This window comes from Bombina bombina, chromosome 4 (assembly GCF_027579735.1).
Source record: "Bombina bombina isolate aBomBom1 chromosome 4, aBomBom1.pri, whole genome shotgun sequence".
Lineage (NCBI taxonomy): Eukaryota > Metazoa > Chordata > Amphibia > Anura > Bombinatoridae > Bombina > Bombina bombina.
In genome coordinates this window covers 972,289,986-972,315,880 of record NC_069502.1, presented here as the reverse complement: position 1 = coordinate 972,315,880, position 25,895 = coordinate 972,289,986, and the positions used below count along the sequence as shown (strand labels likewise).

At 41.5% G+C, this 25,895-nt stretch overlaps 1 protein-coding gene across 2 annotated transcripts in view; it reads left to right on the top strand.

Moving 5' to 3' along the window:
• Positions 1-25,895, top strand: part of RALGAPA2 (Ral GTPase activating protein catalytic subunit alpha 2) — a 1,332,894-nt gene that overhangs the window by 457,740 nt on the left and 849,259 nt on the right. For both annotated transcript variants that reach the window (XM_053712011.1, XM_053712010.1), the window contains one exon: positions 15,641-15,731. In XM_053712011.1, coding sequence (XP_053567986.1) covers positions 15,641-15,731 — 91 coding nt within the window. The remainder of the gene's footprint in view (positions 1-15,640; positions 15,732-25,895) is intronic.

Below are 25,895 nucleotides of genomic sequence, written 5' to 3'. Positions count from 1 at the left end.
TGGAAAAAATATATCTGTTGGTGTGAATCTAAAGGATTCCCATGGAACAAGATAAAAATTCCTAAGATTCTATCCTTTCTTCAAGAAGGTTTGGAGAAAGGATTATCTGCAAGTTCTTTGAAGGGACAGATTTCTGCTTTATCTGTTTTACTTCACAAAAAGCTGGCGGCTGTGCCAGATGTTCAAGCTTTTGTTCAGGCTCTGGTTAGAATCAAGCCTGTTTACAAACCTTTGACTCCTCCTTGGAGTCTTAATTTAGTTCTTTCAGTTCTTCAAGGGGTTCCGTTTGAACCCCTACATTCCGTTGATATCAAGTTATTATCTTGGAAAGTTTTGTTTTTGGTTGCAATTTCTTCTGCTAGAAGAGTTTCAGAGTTATCTGCTCTGCAGTGTTCTCCTCCTTATCTGGTGTTCCATGCAGATAAGGTGGTTTTGCGTACTAAACCTGGTTTTCTTCCGAAAGTTGTTTCTAACAAAAATATTAACCAGGAGATAGTCGTGCCTTCTTTGTGTCCGAATCCAGTTTCAAAGAAGGAACGTTTGTTGCACAATTTGGATGTAGTTCGTGCTCTAAAATTCTATTTAGAGGCTACAAAGGATTTCAGACAAACATCTTCCTTGTTTGTTGTTTATTCTGGTAAAAGGAGAGGTCAAAAAGCAACTTCTACCTCTCTCTCTTTTTGGCTTAAAAGCATCATCAGATTGGCTTATGAGACTGCCGGACGGCAGCCTCCTGAAAGAATCACAGCTCATTCCACTAGGGCCGTGGCTTCCACATGGGCCTTCAAGAACGAGGCTTCTGTTGATCAGATATGTAAGGCAGCGACTTGGTCTTCACTGCACACTTTTACCAAATTTTACAAATTTGATACTTTTGCTTCTTCTGAGGCTATTTTTGGGAGAAAGGTTTTGCAAGCCGTGGTGCCTTCCATCTAGGTGACCTGATTTGCTCCCTCCCATCATCCGTGTCCTAAAGCTTTGGTATTGGTTCCCACAAGTAAGGATGACGCCGTGGACCGGACACACCTATGTTGGAGAAAACAGAATTTATGTTTACCTGATAAATTACTTTCTCCAACGGTGTGTCCGGTCCACGGCCCGCCCTGGTTTTTTAATCAGGTCTGATGATTTATTTTCTCTAACTACAGTCACCACGGTATCATATGATTTCTCCTATGCAAATATTCCTCCTTTACGTCGGTCGAATGACTGGGGAAGGCGGAGCCTAGGAGGGATCATGTGACCAGCTTTGCTGGGCTCTTTGCCATTTCCTGTTGGGGAAGAGAATATCCCACAAGTAAGGATGACGCCGTGGACCGGACACACCGTTGGAGAAAGTAATTTATCAGGTAAACATAAATTCTGTTTTTTAATTTGGGAGTTGTTTCCCGTTGTGGGTGTCCTAAGCACTCTGTGTTTGGGACTCTTACGTGAGAGTTCAGTGTCCAAGGTGCCTTGGATTTAACTGTGATGCATCGCCTAGGGTGCGAAGTCTGCTCCAGAGGGGTAACCCGGTTGTTACTCAGGGAGTAGTACTTTGTAAGCCGGCTCAGAGTTCTGGGTGTCCGGGTTTATTTGTCCTGGTCCTTGTTTTTGACTGGACTTTTTGCAGTTCTGTTCCGGATTCCTTAGAGTGGTTCGGGACGGCCCTGTTCCTAGTTGCTGATAATCTTGGGTTCCTACCGGCGCATATTTTTCTCTTCTTAGAGAATTAGTCTTCTACTGGACCGGCCGTAGTGGCCGGATGTTTCTGTCATTCGGTGCTTGGCCTGTTGAGTCTGCCTACAGCTTTACGCCCCATGCCTGTGTGCGGGTGTGCTGTGCTGGTGGGCAGAGGCGCTGTGCTGGTTTTGTTTTTTCTCCTTGGGGTGGATTTGGATGGTGTCCCACCATGGCTTAGTGGCGGTCTATGCTCCCTTGAAACCTGAAGCCAGGCAGCATATGTTTCTCTATCATCTCGGCCACAGGTGACGTAGAGGCAATTATGTTATGACAACATAGTAGAAAGTAAGTAGCTGAAGCTGGATATTATATCCGTATGTGTGTGTATATACTGTTTAAAATATAATAAGCATAAGTGACCTAAAACAGAATTAAAAGAACAAAAATTGCATGGACACGACATAACTTAGGGCACCTTATTAATTAGGAAGCTGTTATAGATAATTATAAATATAGTCGTAAGTGACCCACAAGACCCACATTAACAGTATTAATTGAACTTGTATGCTCAAGGAGCAGATTAAGGCTAAAATACATACTAAAATTATACAGTTTGGACTACTGCTAGCATACAGAAATCTAGGATTAGGTTCACACAGTTCACTAAATATAATACATGTCCCCTTGGCTATAAGGAACTGAACTTGTCAGAGATTACAGGGTATTGTCAGACAATGAAGTCCTCATTAAACTTTGACCGCCTTGAACATATAATAGGCCAAGGAAGGTACCCATGTTGATCAAGTGTATATGTCTCTCTTATGTGCTCCTGTATCTACTTTGGGGATTAACCAATTCCAGCCTTCCCTATCTCAATGGATTTTGGTGGTCTTGGGGCGCTCTGCTTCTCCCAGTACTGACTTCAGTTTCTCAGATCTGAGTTGGCGGTAAGTTGTAGCTGTTCCCCCTGTAGATCCTTAGCATGTGATCCTTGTTGAGGTCCGTGCCACTGGATACGGGTATAACGCAGATCATAGTTCGCAGAGTGAGCCGTCGAGCTATATGAGACTACTGCTGGTCTTTTCATGCCTGGGTTGCTGATCCCTTCTAATAGGGTTTGAGAAGTGTTCCTTACGATGCCGCCTCTTTCGGCCGACTCAGTCGGTGGGTTCAAATTGCCCAGAGCTCTCGGCTTCACTTTCAGGGTCATTCAAGTCTTCTAGAGGTAAGGGATCTTTCCTAGGATATGTAGGCATAATTTTGAAAACTGGTATAGCTGTTGTTTGTTCGGGTTGTTCAAAATGTTCCATAATCAGCTGTTTTGTCTTCCGTTCCCATAAAGATAGCCCTGCCACAGCTTGATCCGAGCTGCTTCTATGCAGCTTTTCCACTGACGACATGACTTCCCCCCGTGTCATGTCAGGCTTAGACAAATTAAAACGAATAAGAGGTCAGGTCCTTGTATAAATATATATATATGTGCATATTTGTAGTAAATGTAGAGCAGCACTTTTCACTTCTCCCAGGATCTCTCAAATCCTGGGAGGGGGAGAATGTGCTGCAGCCCTAGCAGTGCATGTGAACAAAGGCCTGGCACAGGCCATGCAGTCCATCTCCACGTTGCTTAGCTGAAGAGCATAGGAAGAGTCATCTTTGCAAGATACAGGGAGTGCAGAATTATTAGGCAAGTTGTATTTTTGAGGATTAATTTTATTATTGAACAACAACCATGTTCTCAATGAACCCAAAAAACTCATTAATATCAAAGCTGAATAGTTTTGGAAGTAGTTTTTAGTTTGTTTTTAGTTATAGCTATTTTAGGGGGATATCTGTGTGTGCAGGTGACTATTACTGTGCATAATTATTAGGCAACTTAACAAAAAACAAATATATACCCATTTCAATTATTTATTTTTACCAGTGAAACCAATATAACATCTCAACATTCACAAATATACATTTCTGACATTCAAAAAAAATAAAAAAAAAATCAGTGACCAATATAGCCACCTTTCTTTGCAAGGACACTCAAAAGCCTGCCATCCATGGATTCTGTCAGTGTTTTGATCTGTTCACCATCAACATTGCGTGCAGCAGCAACCACAGCCTCCCAGACACTGTTCAGAGAGGTGTACTGTTTTCCCTCCTTGTAAATCTCACATTTGATGATGGACCACAGGTTCTCAATGGGGTTCAGATCAGGTGAACAAGGAGGCCATGTCATTAGATTTTATACCCTTTTATACCCTTTCTTGCCAGCCACGCTGTGGAGTACTTGGACGCGTGTGATGGAGCATTGTCCTGCATGAAAATCATGTTTTTCTTGAAGGATGCTGACTTCTTCCTGTACCACTGCTTGAAGAAGGTGTCTTCCAGAAACTGTCAGTAGGACTGGGAGTTGAGCTTGACTCCATCCTCAACCCGAAAAGGCCCCAGAAGCTCATCTTTGATGATACCAGCCCAAACCAGTACTCCACCTCCACCTTGCTGGCGTCTGAGTCGGACTGGAGCTCTCTGCCCTTTACCAATGCAGCCACGGGCCCATCCATCTGGCCCATCAAGACTCACTCTCATTTCATCAGTCCATAAAACCTTAGAAAAATCAGTCTTGAGATATTTCTTGGCCCAGTCTTGACGTTTCAGCTTGTGTGTCTTGTTCAGTGGTGGTCGTCTTTCAGCCTTTCTTACCTTGGCCATGTCTCTGAGTATTGCACACCTTGTGCTTTTGGGCACTCCAGTGATGTTGCAGCTCTTAAATATGGCCAAACTGGTGGCAAGTGGCATCTTGGCAGCTGCACGCTTGACTTTTCTCAGTTCATGGGCAGTTATTTTGCGCCTTGGTTTTTCCACACGCTTCTTGCGACCCTGTTGACTATTTTGAATGAAACGCTTGATTTGCAATTTTAAGAGTGCTGCATCCCTCTGCAAGATATCTCACTATTTTTGACTTTTCTGAGCCTGTCAAGTCCTTCTTTTGACCCATTTTGCCAAAGGAAAGGAAGTTGCCTAATAATTATGCACACCTGATATAGGGTGTTGATGTCATTAGACCACACCCCTTCTCATTACAGAGATGCACATCACCTAATATGCTTAATTGGTAGTAGGCTTTCGAGCCTATACAGCTTGGAGTAAGACAACATGCATAAAGAGGATGATGTGGTCAAAATACTCATTTGCCTAATAATTCTGCACTCCCTGTATGTCCTCAAACTCTCCCAGGGCTTCCCAAGAGCATGTAGTTCAAAATTTTGCTGGTAAAATTCAATTTTGGGGAAAAATACTCTGTAAAACCTAGTGAGAATCGGGAGCTCCTCTAAAACATGACCTTCTGCAACAGCTATAGGCTCCGCACCCCATATTCAGATATTTTGATACTGTTTCAGCGGCTTCCGGGGACAGTTTTGTCTTTGGTTGTTCTTTCATGGGTGTGAGTTGACACTGCGTAGGGGAGGAGTTTTCCTTATCCCTTTCCGTCTCAGAGCATTAATTGATCCTTGGTTTCTATGCAGATAGGGATTTCTCCCTTTTTTTCATTGGTTTTGCCTTGTTTCATTCTGGGTTACTCTTTTTGAGTTATCTTTGGGGTTTCTTTCGCCCTAGTCTCTTATCTGAGTCCTTTCTTTCATGTAATTAGCAAGAGTCCATGAGCTAGTGACGTATGGGATATACATTCCTACCAGGAGGGGCAAAGTTTCCCAAACCTCAAAATGCCCATAAATACACCCCTCACCACACCCACAAATCAGTTTTACAAACTTTGCCTCCCGTGGAGGTGGTGAAGTAAGTTTGTGCTAGATTCTACGTTGATATGCGCTTCGCAGCAGGCTGGAGCCCGGTTTTCCTCTCAGTGTGCAGTGAATGTCAGAGGGATGTGAAGAGAGTATTGCCTATTTGAATTCAATGGTCCCTTCTACGGGATCTATTTCATAGGTTCTCTGTTATCGGTCGTAGAGATTCATCTCTTACCTCCCTTTTCAGATCGACGATATACTCTTATATACCATTACCTCTACTGATTCTCGTTTCAGTACTGGTTTGGCTTTCTACTACATGTAGATGAGTGTCCTGGGGTAAGTAAGCCTTATTTTTTGTGACACTCTAAGCTATGGTTGGGCACTTTTATATAAAGTTCTAAATATATGTGTTTAAACATTTATTTGCCTTGATTCAGGATTCCTGCCTATATCTTTCCGCCTCTGGTTCTTCTTCCAAGAGTGATCTCCAAGATTCTAAAAGAGCGTTCGTTTGTTCTGCTGGTGGCTCCAGCATGGCCTCACAGGTTTTGGTATGCGGATCTTCTTCGGATGGCTACTTGCCAACCTTGGACTCTTCTGTTAAGACCAGACCTATCTCAAGGTCCCTTTTTCCATCAGGATCTCAAATCATTAAATTTGAAGGTATGGAGATTGAACGCTTGATTCTCAGTCATAGAGGTTTCTCTGACTCCGTAATTAATACTATGTTACAGGCTCGTAAATCTGTGTCTAGGAAGATATATTATCGAGTCTGGAAGACTTACATTTCTTGGTGCTCTTCTCATCAATTTTCTTGTCATTCTTTTAGAATTCCTAGAATTTTACAATTTTTTCAGGATGGTCTGGATAAAGGTTTGTCTGCAAGTTCTTTGAAAGGACAAATTTCTGCTCTTTCTGTGTTGTTTCACAGAAAGATTGCTAATCTTCCTGATATTCATTGTTTTGTACAGGCTTTGGTTCGTATAAAACCTGTCATTAAGTCAATCTCTCCTCCTTGGAGTTTGAATTTGGTTCTGGGGGCTTTACAAGCTCCTCCGTTTGAACCTATGCATTCTCTGGACATTAAGTTACTTTCTTGGAAAGTTCTGTTCCTTTTGGCCATCTCTTCTGCTAGAAGAGTTTCAGAGTTATCTGCTCTTTCTTGTGAATCTACTTTTCTGATTTTTCATCAGGAAAAGAGCGGTGTTGCGGACTTCATTTAAATTTTTGCCTAAAGTTGTGAACTCTAACAACATTAGTAGAGAAATTGTGGTTCCTTCATTGTGTCCTAATCCTAAGAATTCTAAAGAAAGATTGTTACATTCTTTGGATGTAGTTAGAGCTTTGAAATATTATGTTGAAGCTACTAAAGATTTCCGAAAGACTTCTAGTCTATTTGTTATATTTTCCGGTTCCAGGAAAGGTCAGAAGGCCTCTGCCATTTCTTTGGCGTCTTGGTTAAAGTCTTTGATTCATCATGCTTATGTCGAGTCGGGTAAAACTCCGCCTCAAAGGATTACAGTTCATTCTACTAGGTCAGTTTCTACTTCCTGGGCGTTTAGGAATGAAGCTTCGGTTGATCAGATTTGCAAAGCAGCCACTTGGTCTTCTTTGCATACTTTTACTAAATTCTACCATTTTGATGTGTTTTCTTCTTCTGAAGCAGTTTTTGGTAGAAAAGTACTCCAGGCAGCTGTTTCAGTTTGATTCTTCTGCTTATAATTTCAGTTTTCTCCAACATAGGTGTGTCCGGTCCACGGCGTCATCCTTACTTGTGGGATATTCTCTTCCCCAACAGGAAATGGCAAAGAGCCCAGCAAAGCTGGTCACATGATCCCTCCTAGGCTCCGCCTACCCCAGTCATTCTCTTTGCCGTTGTACAGGCAACATCTCCACGGAGATGGCTTAGAGTTTTTTAGTGTTTAACTGTAGTTTTTATTATTCAATCAAGAGTTTGTTATTTTAAAATAGTGCTGGTATGTACTATTTACTCAGAAACAGAAAAGAGATGAAGATTTCTGTTTGTATGAGGAAAATGATTTTAGCACCGTTACTAAAATCCATGGCTGTTCCACACAGGACTGTTGAGAGCAATTAACTTCAGTTGGGGGAACAGTGAGCAGTCTCTTGCTGCTTGAGGTATGACACATTCTAACAAGACGATGTAATGCTGGAAACTGTCATTTTCCCTATGGGATCCGGTAAGCCATGTTTATTAAGATAGTAAATAAGGGCTTCACAAGGGCTTATTAAGACTGTAGACTTTTTCTGGGCTAAATCGATTCATTATTAACACATATTTAGCCTTGAGGAATCATTTAATCTGGGTATTTTGATAAGATTATATCGGCAGGCACTGTTTTAGACACCTTATTCTTTAGGGGCTTTCCCAAATCATAGGCAGAGCCTCATTTTCGCGCCGGTGTTGCGCACTTGTTTTTGAGAGGCATGACATGCAGTCGCATGTGTGAGGAGCTCTGATACTTAGAAAAGACTTTCTGAAGGCGTCATTTGGTATCGTATTCCCCTTTGGGCTTGGTTGGGTCTCAGCAAAGCAGATACCAGGGACTGTAAAGGGGTTAAAGTTAAAAACGGCTCCGGATCCGTTATTTTAAGGGTTAAAGCTTCCAAATTTGGTGTGCAATACTTTTAAGGCTTTAAGACACTGTGGTGAAATTTTGGTGAATTTTGAACAATTCCTTCATATTTTTTCGCAAATTGCAGTAATAAAGTGTGTTCAGTTTAAAATTTAAAGTGACAGTAACGGTTTTATTTTAAAACGTTTTTTGTACTTTGTTATCAAGTTTATGCCTGTTTAACATGTCTGAACTACCAGATAGACTGTGTTCTGAATGTGGGGAAGCCAGAGTTCCTTCTCATTTAAATAAATGTGATTTATGTGACAATGACAATGATGCCCAAGATGATTCCTCAAGTGAGGGGAGTAAGCATGGTACTGCATCATTCCCTCCTTCGTCTACACGAGTCTTGCCCACTCAGGAGGCCCCTAGTACATCTAGCGCGCCAATACTCCTTACTATGCAACAATTAACGGCTGTAATGGATAATTCTGTCAAAAACATTTTAGCCAAAATGAACACTTATCAGCGTAAGCGCGACTGCTCTGTTTTAGATACTGAAGAGCATGACGACGCTGATAATAATGGTTCTGAAGGGCCCCTAAACCAGTCTGATGGGGCCAGGGAGGTTTTGTCTGAGGGAGAAATTACTGATTCAGGGAACATTTCTCAACAAGCTGAACCTGATGTGATTTCGTTTAAATTTAAGTTGGAACATCTCCGCATTCTGCTTAAGGAGGTATTATCCACTCTGGATGATTGTGACAAGTTGGTCATCCCAGAGAAACTATGTAAAATGGACAAGTTCCTAGAGGTCCCGGGGCTCCCAGAAGCTTTTCCTATACCCAAGCGGGTGGCGGACATTGTAAATAAAGAATGGGAAAGGCCCGGTATTCCTTTCGTCCCTCCCCCCATATTTAAAAAATTGTTTCCTATGGTCGACCCCAGAAAGGACTTATGGCAGACAGTCCCCAAGGTCGAGGGAGCGGTTTCCACCTTAAATAAACGCACCACTATACCCATAGAAGATAGTTGTGCTTTCAAAGATCCTATGGATAAAAAATTAGAAGGTTTACTTAAAAAGATGTTTGTTCAGCAGGGTTACCTTCTACAACCAATTTCATGCATTGTCCCTGTCGCTACAGCCGCGTGTTTCTGGTTCGATGAACTGGTAAAGGCGGTCGATAGTGATTCTCCTCCTTATGAGGAGATTATGGACAGAATCAATGCTCTCAAATTGGCTAATTCTTTCACCTTAGACGCCACTTTGCAATTGGCTAGGTTAGCGGCTAAGAACTCTGGGTTTGCTATTGTGGCGCGCAGAGCGCTTTGGTTGAAATCTTGGTCAGCTGATGCGTCTTCCAAGAACAAGCTACTTAACATTCCTTTCAAGGGGAAAACGCTGTTTGGTCCTGACTTGAAAGAGATTATCTCTGATATCACTGGGGGTAAGGGCCACGCCCTTCCTCAGGATCGGCCTTTCAAGGCAAAAAATAAACCTAATTTTCGTCCCTTTCGTAGAAACGGACCAGCCCAAAGTGCTACGTCCTCTAAGCAAGAGGGTAATTCTTCTCAAGCCAAGCCAGCTTGGAGACCAATGCAAGGCTGGAACAAGGGAAAGCAGGCCAAGAAACCTGCCACTGCTACCAAGACAGCATGAAATGTTGGCCCCCGATCCGGGACCGGATCTGGTGGGGGGGCAGACTCTCTCTCTTCGCTCAGGCTTGGGCAAGAGATGTTCTGGATCCTTGGGCACTAGAAATAGTCTCCCAAGGTTATTTTCTGGAGTTTAAGGGGCTTCCCCCGAGGGGGAGGTTCCACAGGTCTCAGTTGTCTTCAGACCACATAAAAAGACAGGCATTCTTACATTGTGTAGAAGACCTGTTAAAAATGGGAGTGATTCATCCTGTTCCATTAGGAGAACAAGGGATGGGGTTCTACTCCAATCTGTTCATAGTTCCCAAAAAAGAGGGAACGTTCAGACCAATCTTAGATCTCAAGATCTTAAACAAGTTTCTCAAGGTTCCATCGTTCAAGATGGAAACCATTCGAACAATTCTTCCTTCCATCCAGGAAGGTCAATTCATGACCACGGTGGATTTAAAGGATGCGTATCTACATATTCCTATCCACAAGGAACATCATCGGTTCCTCAGGTTCGCATTCCTGGACAAGCATTACCAGTTCGTGGCGCTTCCTTTCGGATTAGCCACTGCTCCAAGAATTTTCACAAAGGTACTAGGGTCCCTTCTAGCTGTGCTAAGACCAAGGGGCATTGCCGTAGTACCTTACTTGGACGACATTCTGATTCAAGCGTCGTCCCTTCCTCAAGCAAAGGCTCACACGGACATTGTCCTGGCCTTTCTCAGATCTCACGGATGGAAAGTGAACGTGGAAAAGAGTTCTCTATCTCCGTCAACAAGGGTTCCCTTCTTGGGAACAATAATAGACTCCTTAGAAATGAGGATTTTTCTGACAGAAGCCAGAAAAACAAAGCTTCTAGACTCTTGTCGGATACTTCATTCTGTTCCTCTTCCTTCCATAGCGCAGTGCATGGAAGTGATAGGTTTGATGGTAGCGGCAATGGACATAGTTCCTTTTGCGCGCATTCATCTAAGACCATTACAACTGTGCATGCTCAGTCAGTGGAATGGGGACTATACAGACTTGTCTCCGAAGATACAAGTGAATCAGAGGACCAGAGACTCACTCCGTTGGTGGCTGTCCCTGGACAACCTGTCACAAGGGATGACCTTCCGCAGACCAGAGTGGGTCATTGTCACGACCGACGCCAGTCTGATGGGCTGGGGCGCGGTCTGGGGATCCCTGAAAGCTCAGGGTCTTTGGTCTCGGGAAGAATCTCTTCTACCGATAAATATTCTGGAACTGAGAGCGATATTCAATGCTCTCAAAGCTTGGCCTCAGCTAGCGAGGGCCAAGTTCATACGGTTTCAATCAGACAACATGACAACTGTTGCGTACATCAACCATCAGGGGGGAACAAGGAGTTCCCTAGCGATGGAAGAAGTGACCAAAATCATTCTATGGGCGGAGTCTCACTCCTGCCACCTGTCTGCTATCCACATCCCAGGAGTGGAAAATTGGGAAGCGGATTTTCTGAGTCGTCAGACATTGCATCCGGGGGAGTGGGAACTCCATCCGGAAATCTTTGCCCAAGTCACTCAACTGTGGGGCATTCCAGACATGGATCTGATGGCCTCTCGTCAGAACTTCAAAGTTCCTTGCTACGGGTCCAGATCCAGGGATCCCAAGGCGGCTCTAGTGGATGCACTAGTAGCACCTTGGACCTTCAAACTAGCTTTTGTGTTCCCGCCGTTTCCTCTCATCCCCAGGCTGGTAGCCAGGATCAATCAGGAGAGGGCGTCGGTGATCTTGATAGCTCCTGCGTGGCCACGCAGGACTTGGTATGCAGATCTGGTGAATATGTCATCGGCTCCACCATGGAAGCTACCTTTGAGACGAGACCTTCTTGTTCAGGGTCCGTTCGAACATCCGAATCTGGTCTCACTCCAGCTGACTGCTTGGAGATTGAACGCTTGATCTTATCGAAGCGAGGGTTCTCAGATTCTGTTATCGATACTCTTGTTCAGGCCAGAAAGCCTGTAACTAGAAAGATTTACCACAAAATTTGGAAAAAATATATCTGTTGGTGTGAATCTAAAGGATTCCCTTGGGACAAGGTTAAGATTCCTAAGATTCTATCCTTCCTTCAAGAAGGATTGGAAAAAGGATTATCTGCAAGTTCCCTGAAGGGACAGATTTCTGCCTTGTCTGTGTTACTTCACAAAAAGCTGGCAGCTGTGCCAGATGTTCAAGCCTTTGTTCAGGCTCTGGTCAGAATCAAGCCTGTTTACAAACCTTTGACTCCTCCTTGGAGTCTCAACTTAGTTCTTTCAGTTCTTCAGGGGGTTCCGTTTGAACCCTTACATTCCGTTGATATTAAGTTATTATCTTGGAAAGTTTTGTTTTTGGTTGCAATTTCTTCTGCTCGAAGAGTTTCAGAATTATCTGCTCTGCAGTGTTCTCCTCCTTATCTGGTGTTCCATGCAGATAAGGTGGTTTTACGTACTAAACCTGGTTTTCTTCCAAAAGTTGTTTCTAACAAAAACATTAACCAGGAGATTATCGTACCTTCTCTGTGTCCGAAACCAGTTTCGAAGAAGGAACGTTTGTTGCACAATTTGGATGTTGTTCGCGCTCTAAAATTCTATTTAGATGCTACAAAGGATTTTAGACAAACATCTTCCTTGTTTGTTGTTTATTCCGGTAAAAGGAGAGGTCAAAAAGCAACTTCTACCTCTCTCTCTTTTTGGATTAAAAGCATCATCAGATTGGCTTACGAGACTGCCGGACGGCAGCCTCCCGAAAGAATCACAGCTCATTTCACTAGGGCTGTGGCTTCCACATGGGCCTTCAAGAACGAGGCTTCTGTTGATCAGATATGTAGGGCAGCGACTTGGTCTTCACTGCACACTTTTACCAAATTTTACAAGTTTGATACTTTTGCTTCTTCTGAGGCTATTTTTGGGAGAAAGGTTTTGCAAGCCGTGGTGCCTTCCATTTAGGTGACCTGATTTGCTCCCTCCCTTCATCCGTGTCCTAAAGCTTTGGTATTGGTTCCCACAAGTAAGGATGACGCCGTGGACCGGACACACCTATGTTGGAGAAAACAGAATTTATGTTTACCTGATAAATTACTTTCTCCAACGGTGTGTCCGGTCCACGGCCCGCCCTGGTTTTTTAATCAGGTCTGATATTTTATTTTCTTTAACTACAGTCACCACGGTATCATATGGTTTCTCCTATGCAAATATTCCTCCTTAACGTCGGTCGAATGACTGGGGTAGGCGGAGCCTAGGAGGGATCATGTGACCAGCTTTGCTGGGCTCTTTGCCATTTCCTGTTGGGTAAGAGAATATCCCACAAGTAAGGATGATGCCGTGGACCGGACACACCGTTGGAGAAAGTAATTTATCAGGTAAACATAAATTCTGTTTTTTTCATTATAAGATTAAAACTTTATTTTGGGGTATGGATTATTTTTTTCAGCGGAATTGGCTGTCTTTATTTTATCCCTCCCTCTGTAGTGACTCTTGCGTGGAAGTTCCACATCTTGAGTATTTGTTATCCCATACGTCACTAGCTCATGGACTCTTGCTAATTACATGAAAGAAAACATAATTTATGTAAGAACTTACTTGATGAATTCATTTCTTTCATATTAGCTAGAGTCCATGAGGCCCACCCTTTTTTGCGGTGGTTATGATTTTTTTGTATAAAGTACAATTATTCCAATTCCTTATTTTTATGCTTTCGCACTTTTTTCTTATCACCCCACTTCTTGGCTATTCGTTAAACTGATTTGTGGGTGTGGTGAGGGGTGTATTTATGGGCATTTTGAGGTTTGGGAAACTTTGCCCCTCCTGGTAGGAATGTATCCCATACGTCACTAGGCACCTTTTTCACCCTGATATTTCTCTTACTGTTCCTTGATCCCTTGGCAGAATGACTGGGGGATGAGGGAAGTGGGGGAGGTTTTTAAGCCTTTGGCTGGGGTGTCTTTGCCGCCTCCTGGTGGCCAGGTTCTGAATTCCCAAAAGTAATGAATGCAGCTTTTGACTCTCTCTGTCTGAAGAAAAGAAAATGTTCAGGTAAGCATAATTTAAGTTTTTTTGTCACTTTTTTCCTATATTTTTCCTGTTTCTTTTATAGGGAAAGTGTACTGTAAAGTTGGTGTCTCCTTAATTTGTTTACAAGCTACATAGTCTAGAATATTGGAAATCAATTGCTCCTCTAGGTAAATTTTGTGTATGAAATATAAAAATGGGCTGAGCTTCCAGGGCAAGAACTCATAAGGTTATACACAGTGAGCACAGAGAACAATGTAAAATGAAGATTTCAGTTTCTCTGTGCCCCATGCTCATTGAGAGTGTAATAATACAAAGCTTTTCTGTAACCAGGACTTAAGTATTGAAATTTCCAGTATAGGCAAGGATACAACAGGCAAAAACAGCTAGTGGAAATGACAACTTAAAGGGATAGAAAACACCAAAATTGTATTTTATGATTCAGATAGAACATACAATTTTAATCAACGTTCCAATTTAATTCTATTATCAAATTTTTTTCTTTCTCTTGTTATCCATTGCTGAAGGGACAGCATTGCACCACTGACAGGAAGCTGAAAATATCTATTTAGCCAATCACAAGAGACAAATGTGTGCAGGCACCAATTAGCAGCAGTGTATGATATGCTGCATATTCATTTTTTAACAAGGGATACTAAGAGAACGAAGCACATTTAAAACTAGAAGTGAATTCAAAAGTGTCTTAAAATGACATGCTCTATCTGAATCATGCAAGTTTAATATTTACTTTCCTATACCTTTAAGGTAAATGAGCTATTTGTAAACAATTTAATGCACTACAACAGGTAAATGGATCATTGGTAACATTCTAAGGGGTGAAAAAAACACAAACTATTGTTTTTAAAATTATATTAGTTATTTAAATCTTGAATTATAAGTGTAAAGTTTTTTATACTTTAAATAACTTTTATTTTCTATAAGGTAATGGGTGCTGCCATATTGGTTTGCCCTTATCTAATGTATTTTGCACAGGAGAATTAGATACAGATAAAGTGTGTATACAATTGCTGTGTAAAAAAACTTAAAATAAAATAAATAAAATTATTTTAATTTTGATACATTCCAATTCCACAGTGTTTGCAAACTTTGTACATTTTCTTCAGCAAAAGAGATTAGATAAGGGAAACCTAGGTTTCAACATGGGATTGACCATTAGTTTATATAAACCAGAGTATATAACTTTATAATTATACTTTCAATATCTAAACCACTAATGTAATACAGGTAGCCCTTAGTTTACGCCGGGGTAAGGTTCCAGAAGAAATGGTTGTAAATCGAAACCATTGTAAATTGAAACCCAGTTTATAATGTAAGTCAATGGGAAGTGAGGGAGTTAGGTTCCAGGCCCCTCTCAAAATTGTCATAAGTAACACCTAATATTTTTTTTTTTTAAAGCTTTGAAATGAAGACTGTAAATGCTAAACAGCATTATAAACCTAATAAAATAGTCACACAACACAGAATGTATAATTAAACTAAGTTAAATAAACAAAAATATTTGCTAAACAGCATTATAAAACTAATAAAATAATCACACAACACAGATTTCACTTACATTTTTCTGCAAACAGTTCTTTCTATGCATTCCAATCTGGACTAATTTATAGACGGGAAGATCTTGTTCCTTTGAAATCTGCTCGATAGCTCAGGTCTGGTTAAACTGATTAATTTCAGCTTGCTTGGCTTTGCTGCAACACAAGCGGACAGCTCCACCTACTGGCTATTTTAATAAATGCACTGCTTCTCAATGCTTTTCAATAGCAGTCACATGACTGGAAAAAAAGGTTGTTATTCTGAAACAGTGTAAATTGAACTGTTGTAAAACGAGGGCCACCTGTACATCATTATATCTAGCATTTATTTATGGTTTAATGTCCCTTTAATTGTATTACTGGAAAATACAATATAGAATATTTTGTCATAATGCTAATGTTTAATCAGTTGTGAGTTAAAAAAATATATATATATAGCTAAGATACAAATGTATCTTTAGATACTGATAAGACGGAGCAGCAGTCCTGCAGAATTAGAATGGCACACAGATTCCCAACAAACAAATGGAGGAGGCACAGATCATGAAAAAGGTATGGCTTCTTAAACTAAATGTAGATTCATGTTAATATGTAATGCTTTATTGCACTCTGGTTCATGAAAGTAAAATTCTGGGTTTCATGTCCCTTTAAATTAACTTGTCTGGAAGTAGTGTAAAAAAACTGTTTTGTTGCCAAGGTAACCATGTGCAGCAATAATAATCTATAACAGAGCAGGTCTATTAGGTGCAGGGAAGCAGCTTCTGGTTAATGTTATGTCCCTAAACTTTATTTCTTTAAGGCAGAAAACTATTTTCCTCTTTGCTGTGTTCTGTATACTGTGCATGGCTAGAACTATTAGAGCCAGTGATGCCTGGTTGCTTGCTAGAGAGCACTGTAACGTGTACTACATATAAATACAGTAGTATCACACAGCTAATGACAACACAGGCAAGTTAAATTTTAACAACTTTAGCTGCAAAATTGTTCATACATAAATATTGCAAAAATACAATTGTCATTATTTTTGTCAAATATTGTACTTAGTTTACTGGCTATGGTATCCCTTTAAGCTAACAATACCTAATTAACACAATTCCTACCTTTAAGACAATAACTAGGATTATGTTCCTAAGGCATTGAAAGATGGTAACCGTATGTTAATGTTGTTGAATTTAAGTCCATGTGCGGACAGCATTCTCAGGCATTCAGCAAACAAGAGTTTGTTGTATTCAAAGCTTATTCAGGAATATACTTTTCTCCAACATAGGTGTGTCCGGTCCACGGCGTCATCCTTACTTGTGGGATATTCTCTTCCCCAACAGGAAATGGCAAAGAGCCCAGCAAAGCTGGTCACATGATCCCTCCTAGGCTCCGCCTACCCCAGTCATTCTCTTTGCCGTTGTACAGGCAACATCTCCACGGAGATGGCTTAGAGTTTTTTAGTGTTTAACTGTAGTTTTTATTATTCAATCAAGAGTTTGTTATTTTGAAATAGTGCTGGTATGTACTATTTACTCAGAAACAGAAAAGAGATGAAGATTTCTGTTTGTATGAGGAAAATGATTTTAGCAACCGTCACTAAAATCCATGGCTGTTCCACACAGGACTGTTGAGAGCAATTAACTTCAGTTGGGGGAACAGTGTGCAGTCTCTTGCTGCTTGAGGTATGACACATTCTAACAAGACGATGTAATGCTGGAAGCTGTCATTTTCCCTATGGGATCCGGTAAGCCATGTTTATTACGATCGTAAATAAGGGCTTCACAAGGGCTTATTAAAACTGTAGACTTTTTCTGGGCTAAATCGATTCATTATTAACACATATTTAGCCTTGAGGAATCATTTTATCTGGGTATTTTGATATAATAATATCGGCAGGCACTGTTTTAGACACCTTATTCTTTAGGGGCTTTCCCAAAGCATAAGCAGAGCCTCATTTTCGCGCCGGTGTGGCGCACTTGTTTTTGAGAGGCATGGCATGCAGTCGCATGTGAGAGGAGCTCTGATACTTAGAAAAGACTTTCTGAAGGCGTCATTTGGTATCGTATTCCCCTTTGGGCTTGGTTGGGTCTCAGCAAAGCAGATACCAGGGACTGTAAAGGGGTTAAAGTTCAAAACGGCTCCGGTTCCGTTATTTTAAGGGTTAAAGCTTCCAAATTTGGTGTGCAATACTTTTAAGGCTTTAAGACACTGTGGTGAAAATTTGGTGAATTTTGAACAATTCCTTCATGTTTTTTCGCAATTGCAGTAATAAAGTGTGTTCAGTTTAAAATTTAAAGTGACAGTAACGGTTTTATTTTAAAACGTTTTTTGTACTTTGTTATCAAGTTTATGCCTGTTTAACATGTCTGAACTACCAGATAGACTGTGTTCTGAATGTGGGGAAGCCAGAATTCCTATTCATTTAAATAAATGTGATTTATGTGATAATGATAATGATGCCCAAGATGATTCCTCAAGTGAGGGGAGTAAGCATGGTACTGCATCATTCCCTCCTTCGTCTACACGAGTCTTGCCCACTCAGGAGGCCCCTAGTACATCTAGCGCGCCAATACTCCTTACTATGCAACAATTAACGGCTGTAATGGATAATTCTGTCAAAAACATTTTAGCCAAAATGAACACTTATCAGCGTAAGCGCGGCTGCTCTGTTTTAGATACTGAAGAGCATGAGGACGCTGATGATATTGTTTCTGAAGGGCCCCTACACCAGTCTGATGGGGCCAGGGAGGTTTTGTCTGAGGGAGAAATTACTGATTCAGGGAACATTTCTCAACAGGCTGAACCTGATGTGATTGCATTTAAATTTAAGTTGGAACATCTCCGCATTCTGCTTAAGGAGGTATTATCCACTCTGGATGATTGTGACAAGTTGGTCATCCCAGAGAAACTTTGTAAAATGGACAAGTTCCTAGAGGTGCCGGGGCTCCCAGAAGCTTTTCCTATATCCAAGCGGGTGGCGGACATTGTTAATAAAGAATGGGAAAGGCCCGGTATTCCTTTCGTCCCTCCCCCCATATTTAAAAAATTGTTTCCTATGGTCGACCCCAGAAAGGACTTATGGCAGACAGTCCCCAAGGTCGAGGGAGCGGTTTCCACTTTAAACAAACGCACCACTATACCCATAGAGGATAGTTGTGCTTTCAAAGATCCTATGGATAAAAAATTAGAAGGTTTGCTTAAAAAGATGTTTGTTCAGCAAGGTTACCTTCTACAACCAATTTCATGCATTGTCCCTGTCGCTACAGCCGCATGTTTCTGGTTCGATGATCTGATAAGAGCGGTCGATAGTGATTCTCCTCCTTTGGAGGAGATTATGGACAGAATCAATGCTCTCAAATTGGCTAATTCTTTCACCCTAGACGCCACTTTGCAATTGGCTAGGTTAGCGGCTAAGAATTCTGGGTTTGCTATTGTGGCGCGCAGAGCGCTTTGGTTGAAATCTTGGTCGGCTGATGCGTCTTCCAAGAACAAGCTACTTAACATTCCTTTCAAGGGGAAAACGCTGTTTGGCCCTGACTTGAAAGAGATTATCTCTGATATCACTGGGGGTAAGGGCCACGCCCTTCCTCAGGATCGGCCTTTCAAGGCAAAAAATAAACCTAATTTTCGTCCCTTTCGTAGAAACGGACCAGCCCAAGGTGCTACGTCCTCTAAGCAAGAGGGTAATACTTCTCAAGCCAAGCCAGCTTGGAGACCAATGCAAGGCTGGAACAAGGGAAAGCAGGCCAAGAAACCTTCCACTGCTACCAAGACAGCATGAAATGTTGGCCCCCGATCCGGGACCGGATCTGGTGGGGGGCAGACTCTCTCTCTTCGCTCAGGCTTGGGCAAGAGATGTTCTGGATCCTTGGGCGCTAGAAATAGTCTCCCAAGGTTATCTTCTGGAATTCAAGGGGCTTCCCCCAAGGGGGAGGTTCCACAGGTCTCAGTTGTCTTCAGACCACATAAAAAGACAGGCATTCTTACATTGTGTAGAAGACCTGTTAAAAATGGGAGTGATTCATCCTGTTCCATTAAGAGAACAAGGGATGGGGTTCTACTCCAATCTGTTCATAGTTCCCCAAAAAGAGGGAACGTTCAGACCAATCTTAGATCTCAAGATCTTAAACAAGTTTCTCAAGGTTCCATCGTTCAAGATGGAAACCATTCGAACTATTCTTCCTTCCATCCAGGAAGGTCAATTCATGACCACGGTGGATTTAAAGGATGCGTATCTACATATTCCTATCCACAAGGAACATCATCGGTTCCTAAGGTTCGCATTCCTGGACAAACATTACCAGTTCGTGGCGCTTCCTTTCGGATTAGCCACTGCTCCAAGGATTTTCACAAAGGTACTAGGGTCCCTTCTAGCTGTGCTAAGACCAAGGGGCATTGCTGTAGTACCTTACTTGGACGACATTCTGATTCAAGCGTCGTCCCTTCCTCAAGCAAAGGCTCACACGGACATTGTCCTGGCCTTTCTCAGATCTCACGGATGGAAAGTGAACGTGGAAAAGAGTTCTCTATCCCCGTCAACAAGGGTTCCCTTCTTGGGAACAATAATAGACTCCTTAGAAATGAGGATTTTTCTGACAGAGGCCAGAAAAACAAAGCTTCTAGACTCTTGTCGGATACTTCATTCCGTTCCTCTTCCTTCCATAGCTCAGTGCATGGAAGTGATCGGGTTGATGGTAGCGGCAATGGACATAGTTCCTTTTGCGCGCATTCATCTAAGACCATTACAACTGTGCATGCTCAGTCAGTGGAATGGGGACTATACAGACTTGTCTCCGAAGATACAAGTAAATCAGAGGACCAGAGACTCACTCCGTTGGTGGCTGTCCCTGGACAACCTGTCACAAGGGATGACATTCCGCAGACCAGAGTGGGTCATTGTCACGACCGACGCCAGTCTGATGGGCTGGGGCGCGGTCTGGGGAACCCTGAAAGCTCAGGGTCTTTGGTCTCGGGAAGAATCTCTTCTACCGATAAATATTCTGGAACTGAGAGCGATATTCAATGCTCTCAAGGCTTGGCCTCAGCTAGCGAGGGCCAAGTTCATACGGTTTCAATCAGACAACATGACAACTGTTGCGTACATCAACCATCAGGGGGGAACAAGGAGTTCCCTAGCGATGGAAGAAGTGACCAAAATCATTCTATGGGCGGAGTCTCACTCCTGCCACCTGTCTGCTATCCACATCCCAGGAGTGGAAAATTGGGAAGCGGATTTTCTGAGTCGTCAGACATTGCATCCGGGGGAGTGGGAACTCCATCCGGAAATCTTTGCCCAAGTCACTCAGCTGTGGGGCATTCCAGACATGGATCTGATGGCTTCTCGTCAGAACTTCAAAGTTCCTTGCTACGGGTCCAGATCCAGGGATCCCAAGGCGGCTCTAGTGGATGCACTAGTAGCACCTTGGACCTTCAAACTAGCTTATGTGTTCCCGCCGTTTCCTCTCATCCCCAGGCTGGTAGCCAGGATCAATCAGGAGAGGGCGTCGGTGATCTTGATAGCTCCTGCGTGGCCACGCAGGACTTGGTATGCAGATCTGGTGAATATGTCATCGGCTCCACCTTGGAAGCTACCTTTGAGACGAGACCTTCTTGTTCAGGGTCCGTTCGAACATCCGAATCTGGTTTCACTCCAGCTGACTGCTTGGAGATTGAACGCTTGATTTTATCGAAGCGAGGGTTCCTCAGATTCTGTTATTGATACTCTTGTTCAGGCCAGAAAGCCTGTAACTAGAAAGATTTACCACAAAATTTGGAAAAAATATATCTGTTGGTGTGAATCTAAAGGATTCTCTTGGGACAAGGTTAAGATTCCTAGGATTCTATCCTTCCTTCAAGAAGGATTGGAAAAAGGATTATCTGCAAGTTCCCTGAAGGGACAGATTTCTGCCTTGTCGGTGTTACTTCACAAAAAACTGGCTGCTGTGCCAGATGTTCAAGCCTTTGTTCAGGCTCTGGTTAGAATTAAGCCTGTTTACAAACCTTTGACTCCTCCTTGGAGTCTCAATTTAGTTCTTTCAGTTCTTCAGGGGGTTCCGTTTGAACCCTTGCATTCCGTTGATATTAAGTTATTATCTTGGAAAGTTTTGTTTTTAGTTGCAATTTCTTCTGCTAGAAGAGTTTCAGAATTATCTGCTCTGCAGTGTTCTCCACCTTATCTGGTGTTCCATGCAGATAAGGTGGTTTTACGTACTAAACCTGGTTTTCTTCCAAAAGTTGTTTCTAACAAAAACATTAACCAGGAGATTATCGTACCTTCTCTGTGTCCGAAACCAGTTTCAAAGAAGGAACGTTTGTTGCACAATTTGGATGTTGTTCGCGCTCTAAAATTCTATTTAGATGCTACAAAGGATTTTAGACAAACATCTTCCTTGTTTGTTGTTTATTCTGGTAAAAGGAGAGGTCAAAAAGCAACTTCTACCTCTCTCTCTTTTTGGATTAAAAGCATCATCAGATTGGCTTACGAGACTGCCGGACGGCAGCCTCCCGAAAGAATCACAGCTCATTCCACTAGGGCTGTGGCTTCCACATGGGCCTTCAAGAACGAGGCTTCTGTTGATCAGATATGTAGGGCAGCGACTTGGTCTTCACTGCACACTTTTACCAAATTTTACAAGTTTGATACTTTTGCTTCTTCTGAGGCTATTTTTGGGAGAAAGGTTTTGCAAGCCGTGGTGCCTTCCATTTAGGTGACCTGATTTGCTCCCTCCCTTCATCCGTGTCCTAAAGCTTTGGTATTGGTTCCCACAAGTAAGGATGACGCCGTGGACCGGACACACCTATGTTGGAGAAAACAGAATTTATGTTTACCTGATAAATTACTTTCTCCAACGGTGTGTCCGGTCCACGGCCCGCCCTGGTTTTTTTAATCAGGTCTGATAATTTATTTTCTTTAACTACAGTCACCACGGTACCATATGGTTTCTCCTATGCAAATATTCCTCCTTAACGTCGGTCGAATGACTGGGGTAGGCGGAGCCTAGGAGGGATCATGTGACCAGCTTTGCTGGGCTCTTTGCCATTTCCTGTTGGGGAAGAGAATATCCCACAAGTAAGGATGACGCCGTGGACCGGACACACCGTTGGAGAAAGTAATTTATCAGGTAAACATAAATTCTGTTTTTTTTTTTGTTTTTTTTAAAAAAAGGACTGAGTTCTCCCCTCTCCTTTTTGTGAGTTTTTCTTCAAAGCGTTTTGTTTACATAGCTTTTCTATAGCTGTTAGTCAAGTACTGACATTTTTAGTATAGGTAGAGTTTTCATCAGGAAAAGCAACAAATGACAAAATAAAGGTAAAGGTGCTAATTTGTAAAATAAAATAATAATAATTAGGGTTGCACCGATACCATTTTTTTAAGACCGAGTACAAGTACCGATACTTGTTTTCAAATACTCGCCGATACCAATTACCGATACATTTTTTTTTTAAAGGGACAGTCTAGTATAAATTAAACTTTCATTATTCAGATAGAACTTGTAATTTTAATCAACTTTCCAATTTACTTTTATCATCAAATTTGCTTTTTTCTCTTGGTATTCTTAGTTTAAACTAAACATAGGTAGGCTCATATGCTAATTTCTAAGCCTTTGAGGGCTGCCTCTTATCACATGCTTTTTAAATCTCTTTTCTACACAAAGAGACAGAGTACACGTGGGCCATATAGATAACACTGTGTTCAGGCACAGGGAGTTATTTAAGATCTAGCACAAAACAATGCTAAATTTAAGACAATAGATAATAAACAGTCACAGTCATGTGATCAGGGGGCTGGAAGAAGGTTCTTAGATACAAGGTAATCACAGAGGTAAAAAGTATATTAATATAACTGTTGGTTATGCAAAACTGGGGAATGGGTAATAAAGGGATTATCTATCTTTTAAAACAATAACAATTCTATGGTAGACTGTCCCTTCAATGTCATGTGACAGTTAACCAAGCACAATACAGACTAATTATTTAAGATTCCTTCTTTATAATTATGAAGGACTGTAACTTAAAAGACATTATGAATAATAATAAAACAGTTTTATTTGTCATAAAGTTCACAGAACAGGTTTATAATTAAAAATATTACAATAAAATATATTAATAATAACAACAAATATAAAATCACAACCAACCAAAAGTGCAATACAGTAAAAAATAGAAAAATAGTAAAAATAGTAAAAATAGAACAGTGCACTGTTTAATCATGGGGAACAACACTATGGGTTAAATTACATTTGACTGGTAAGTTTTACCAATGCTATGCTAAAGTCTATGGAGTTGGACATGTGAACAAAGTATTGATAAAGCTTACCAATCAAATGTAATTTAAATCTAGTCCTATAATTGCAGGATGAGTGTTCATTGGAATTAACTTAATTTTTGCCATGAGTACTCTTCCTGCAATTATATAAGCTAACCTATGGATGTTCCTCAGAGTACAGTATGTTTTGAACATCATTGTGCAAGATGAGAACTAGCAGTAAAAAAAGGCAATTTAGCAATTAGAATAATTTTTCAAAAGTTAGTGGCAAGTTCTTTTTAAGGAACAGAACAGAAGCCTCTCTGCATGTTCAGCAGAAAGATATTTTTGGACCATTTTATCCAGAGCTAGAAATCTCAGTTTTTTAACTGACCAGTACTTCAGGGGTTTATCTGAACGAGGTACAGTGATCTCTACCACAATAAACAAATAACAGCAATTGTATTGGCAGAACAGTAGTAAAACAATTTTTAGTTTAGTCTCCACTTCAGCTTAAAATGAAATGGGAACATGCAGTTTGAAAAAACGCCACAAGATAGCATATGGGTAGGAAGTGGAGGTATCAGTATAAGTATCGGTGCATTTGCACGAGTACAAGTACTCATGCAAATACTTGGTATCGGTACCGATACCGATACTAGTATCGGTATCGGTACCGATACCGATACTAGTATCGGTATCGGTGCAACCCTAATAATAATAATGGATTATTGGGAACAAATGAAAAGAAAGAAAAATGTGCAGTATCCTGTTCCTTTATCTAAAGACACTCAGATTGTGTTTAGGAATACTGGCAAAGAGGGGCTAATGTTATTATTGATTATGCCTACTACAGTATAGAAAATTTTAGTCAACTATTAGTTATATGGAAGCACTTACACCAGGTCCCCATAGGTTAACTTAAAAATATGACTGATCCTGCACTCAGATGCAGCCTCCAGGAGGGAATAATTAACAGTACTACATCTGAATCCCTATATGTTAAATGTTCCATATGTCCAATTTTCTATACTTTACCAAAAGTTTTTGATGTGAAGAATATCTCTATCTCTCGCTCTCTCTATCTCTCGCTCTCTCTATCTCTCGCTCTCTCTATCTCTCGCTCTCTCTATCTCTCGCTCTCTCTATCTCTCGCTGTCTCTATCTCTCGCTGTCTCTATCTCTCGCTGTCTCTATCTCTCGCTGTCTCTATCTCTCGCTCTCTCTATCTCTCGCTCTCTCTATCTCTCGCTCTCTCTATCTCTCGCTCTCTCTATCTCTCGCTCTCTCTATCTCTCGCTCTCTCTATCTCTCGCTCTCTCTATCTCTCGCTCTCTCTATCTCTCGCTCTCTCTATCTCTCGCTCTCTCTATCTCTCGCTCTCTCTATCTCTCGCTCTCGCTCTCTCTCGCTCTCGCTCTCTCTCGCTCTCGCTCTCTCTCGCTCTCGCTCTCTCTCTCTCTCTCTCTCTCTCTCTATATATATATATATATATATATATATATTTCTTTCATGTAATTAGCAAGAGTCCATGAGCTAGTGACGTATGGGATATACATTCCTACCAGGAGGGGCAAAGTTTCCCAAACCTTAAAATGCCTATAAATACACCCCTCACCACACCCACAATTCAGTTTTACAAACTTTGCCTCCGATGGAGGTGGTGAAGTAAGTTTGTGCTAGATTCTACGTTGATATGCGCTCCGCAGCAAGTTGGAGCCCGGTTTTCCTCTCAGCGTGCAGTGAATGTCAGAGGGATGTGAGGAGAGTATTGCCTATTTGAATGCAGTGATCTCCTTCTACGGGGTCTATTTCATAGGTTCTCTGTTATCGGTCGTAGAGATTCATCTCTTACCTCCCTTTTCAGATCGACGATATACTCTTATATATACCATTACCTCTGCTGATTCTCGTTTCAGTACTGGTTTGGCTTTCTACAAACATGTAGATGAGTGTCCTGGGGTAAGTAAATCTTATTTTCTGTGACACTCTAAGCTATGGTTGGGCACTTTGTTTATAAAGTTCTAAATATATGTATTCAAACATTTATTTGCCTTGACTCAGAATGTTCAACATTCCTTATTTTTCAGACAGTCAGTTTCATATTTGGGATAAATGCATTTGTTTCATTTGACTTTTTCCCTGTGGGCTGTTAGGCTTGCGGGGGCAGAAAATGCTTCATTTTATTGCGTCATTCTTGGCGCTGACTTTTTTGGCGCAAATTTTTTTTTCTGTTTCCGGCGTCATACGTGTCGCCGGAAGTTGCGTCATTTTTTGACGTTTTTTTGCAGCAAAAATGTCGGCGTTCCGGATGTGGCGTCATTTTTGGCGCCAAAAGCATTTAGGCGCCAAATAATGTGGGCGTCTTTTTTGGCGCTAAAAAATATGGGCGTCATTTTTGTCTCCACATTATTTAAGTCTCATTATTTATTGCTTCTGGTTGCTAGAAGCTTGTTCACTGGCATTTTTTTCCCATTCCTGAAACTGTC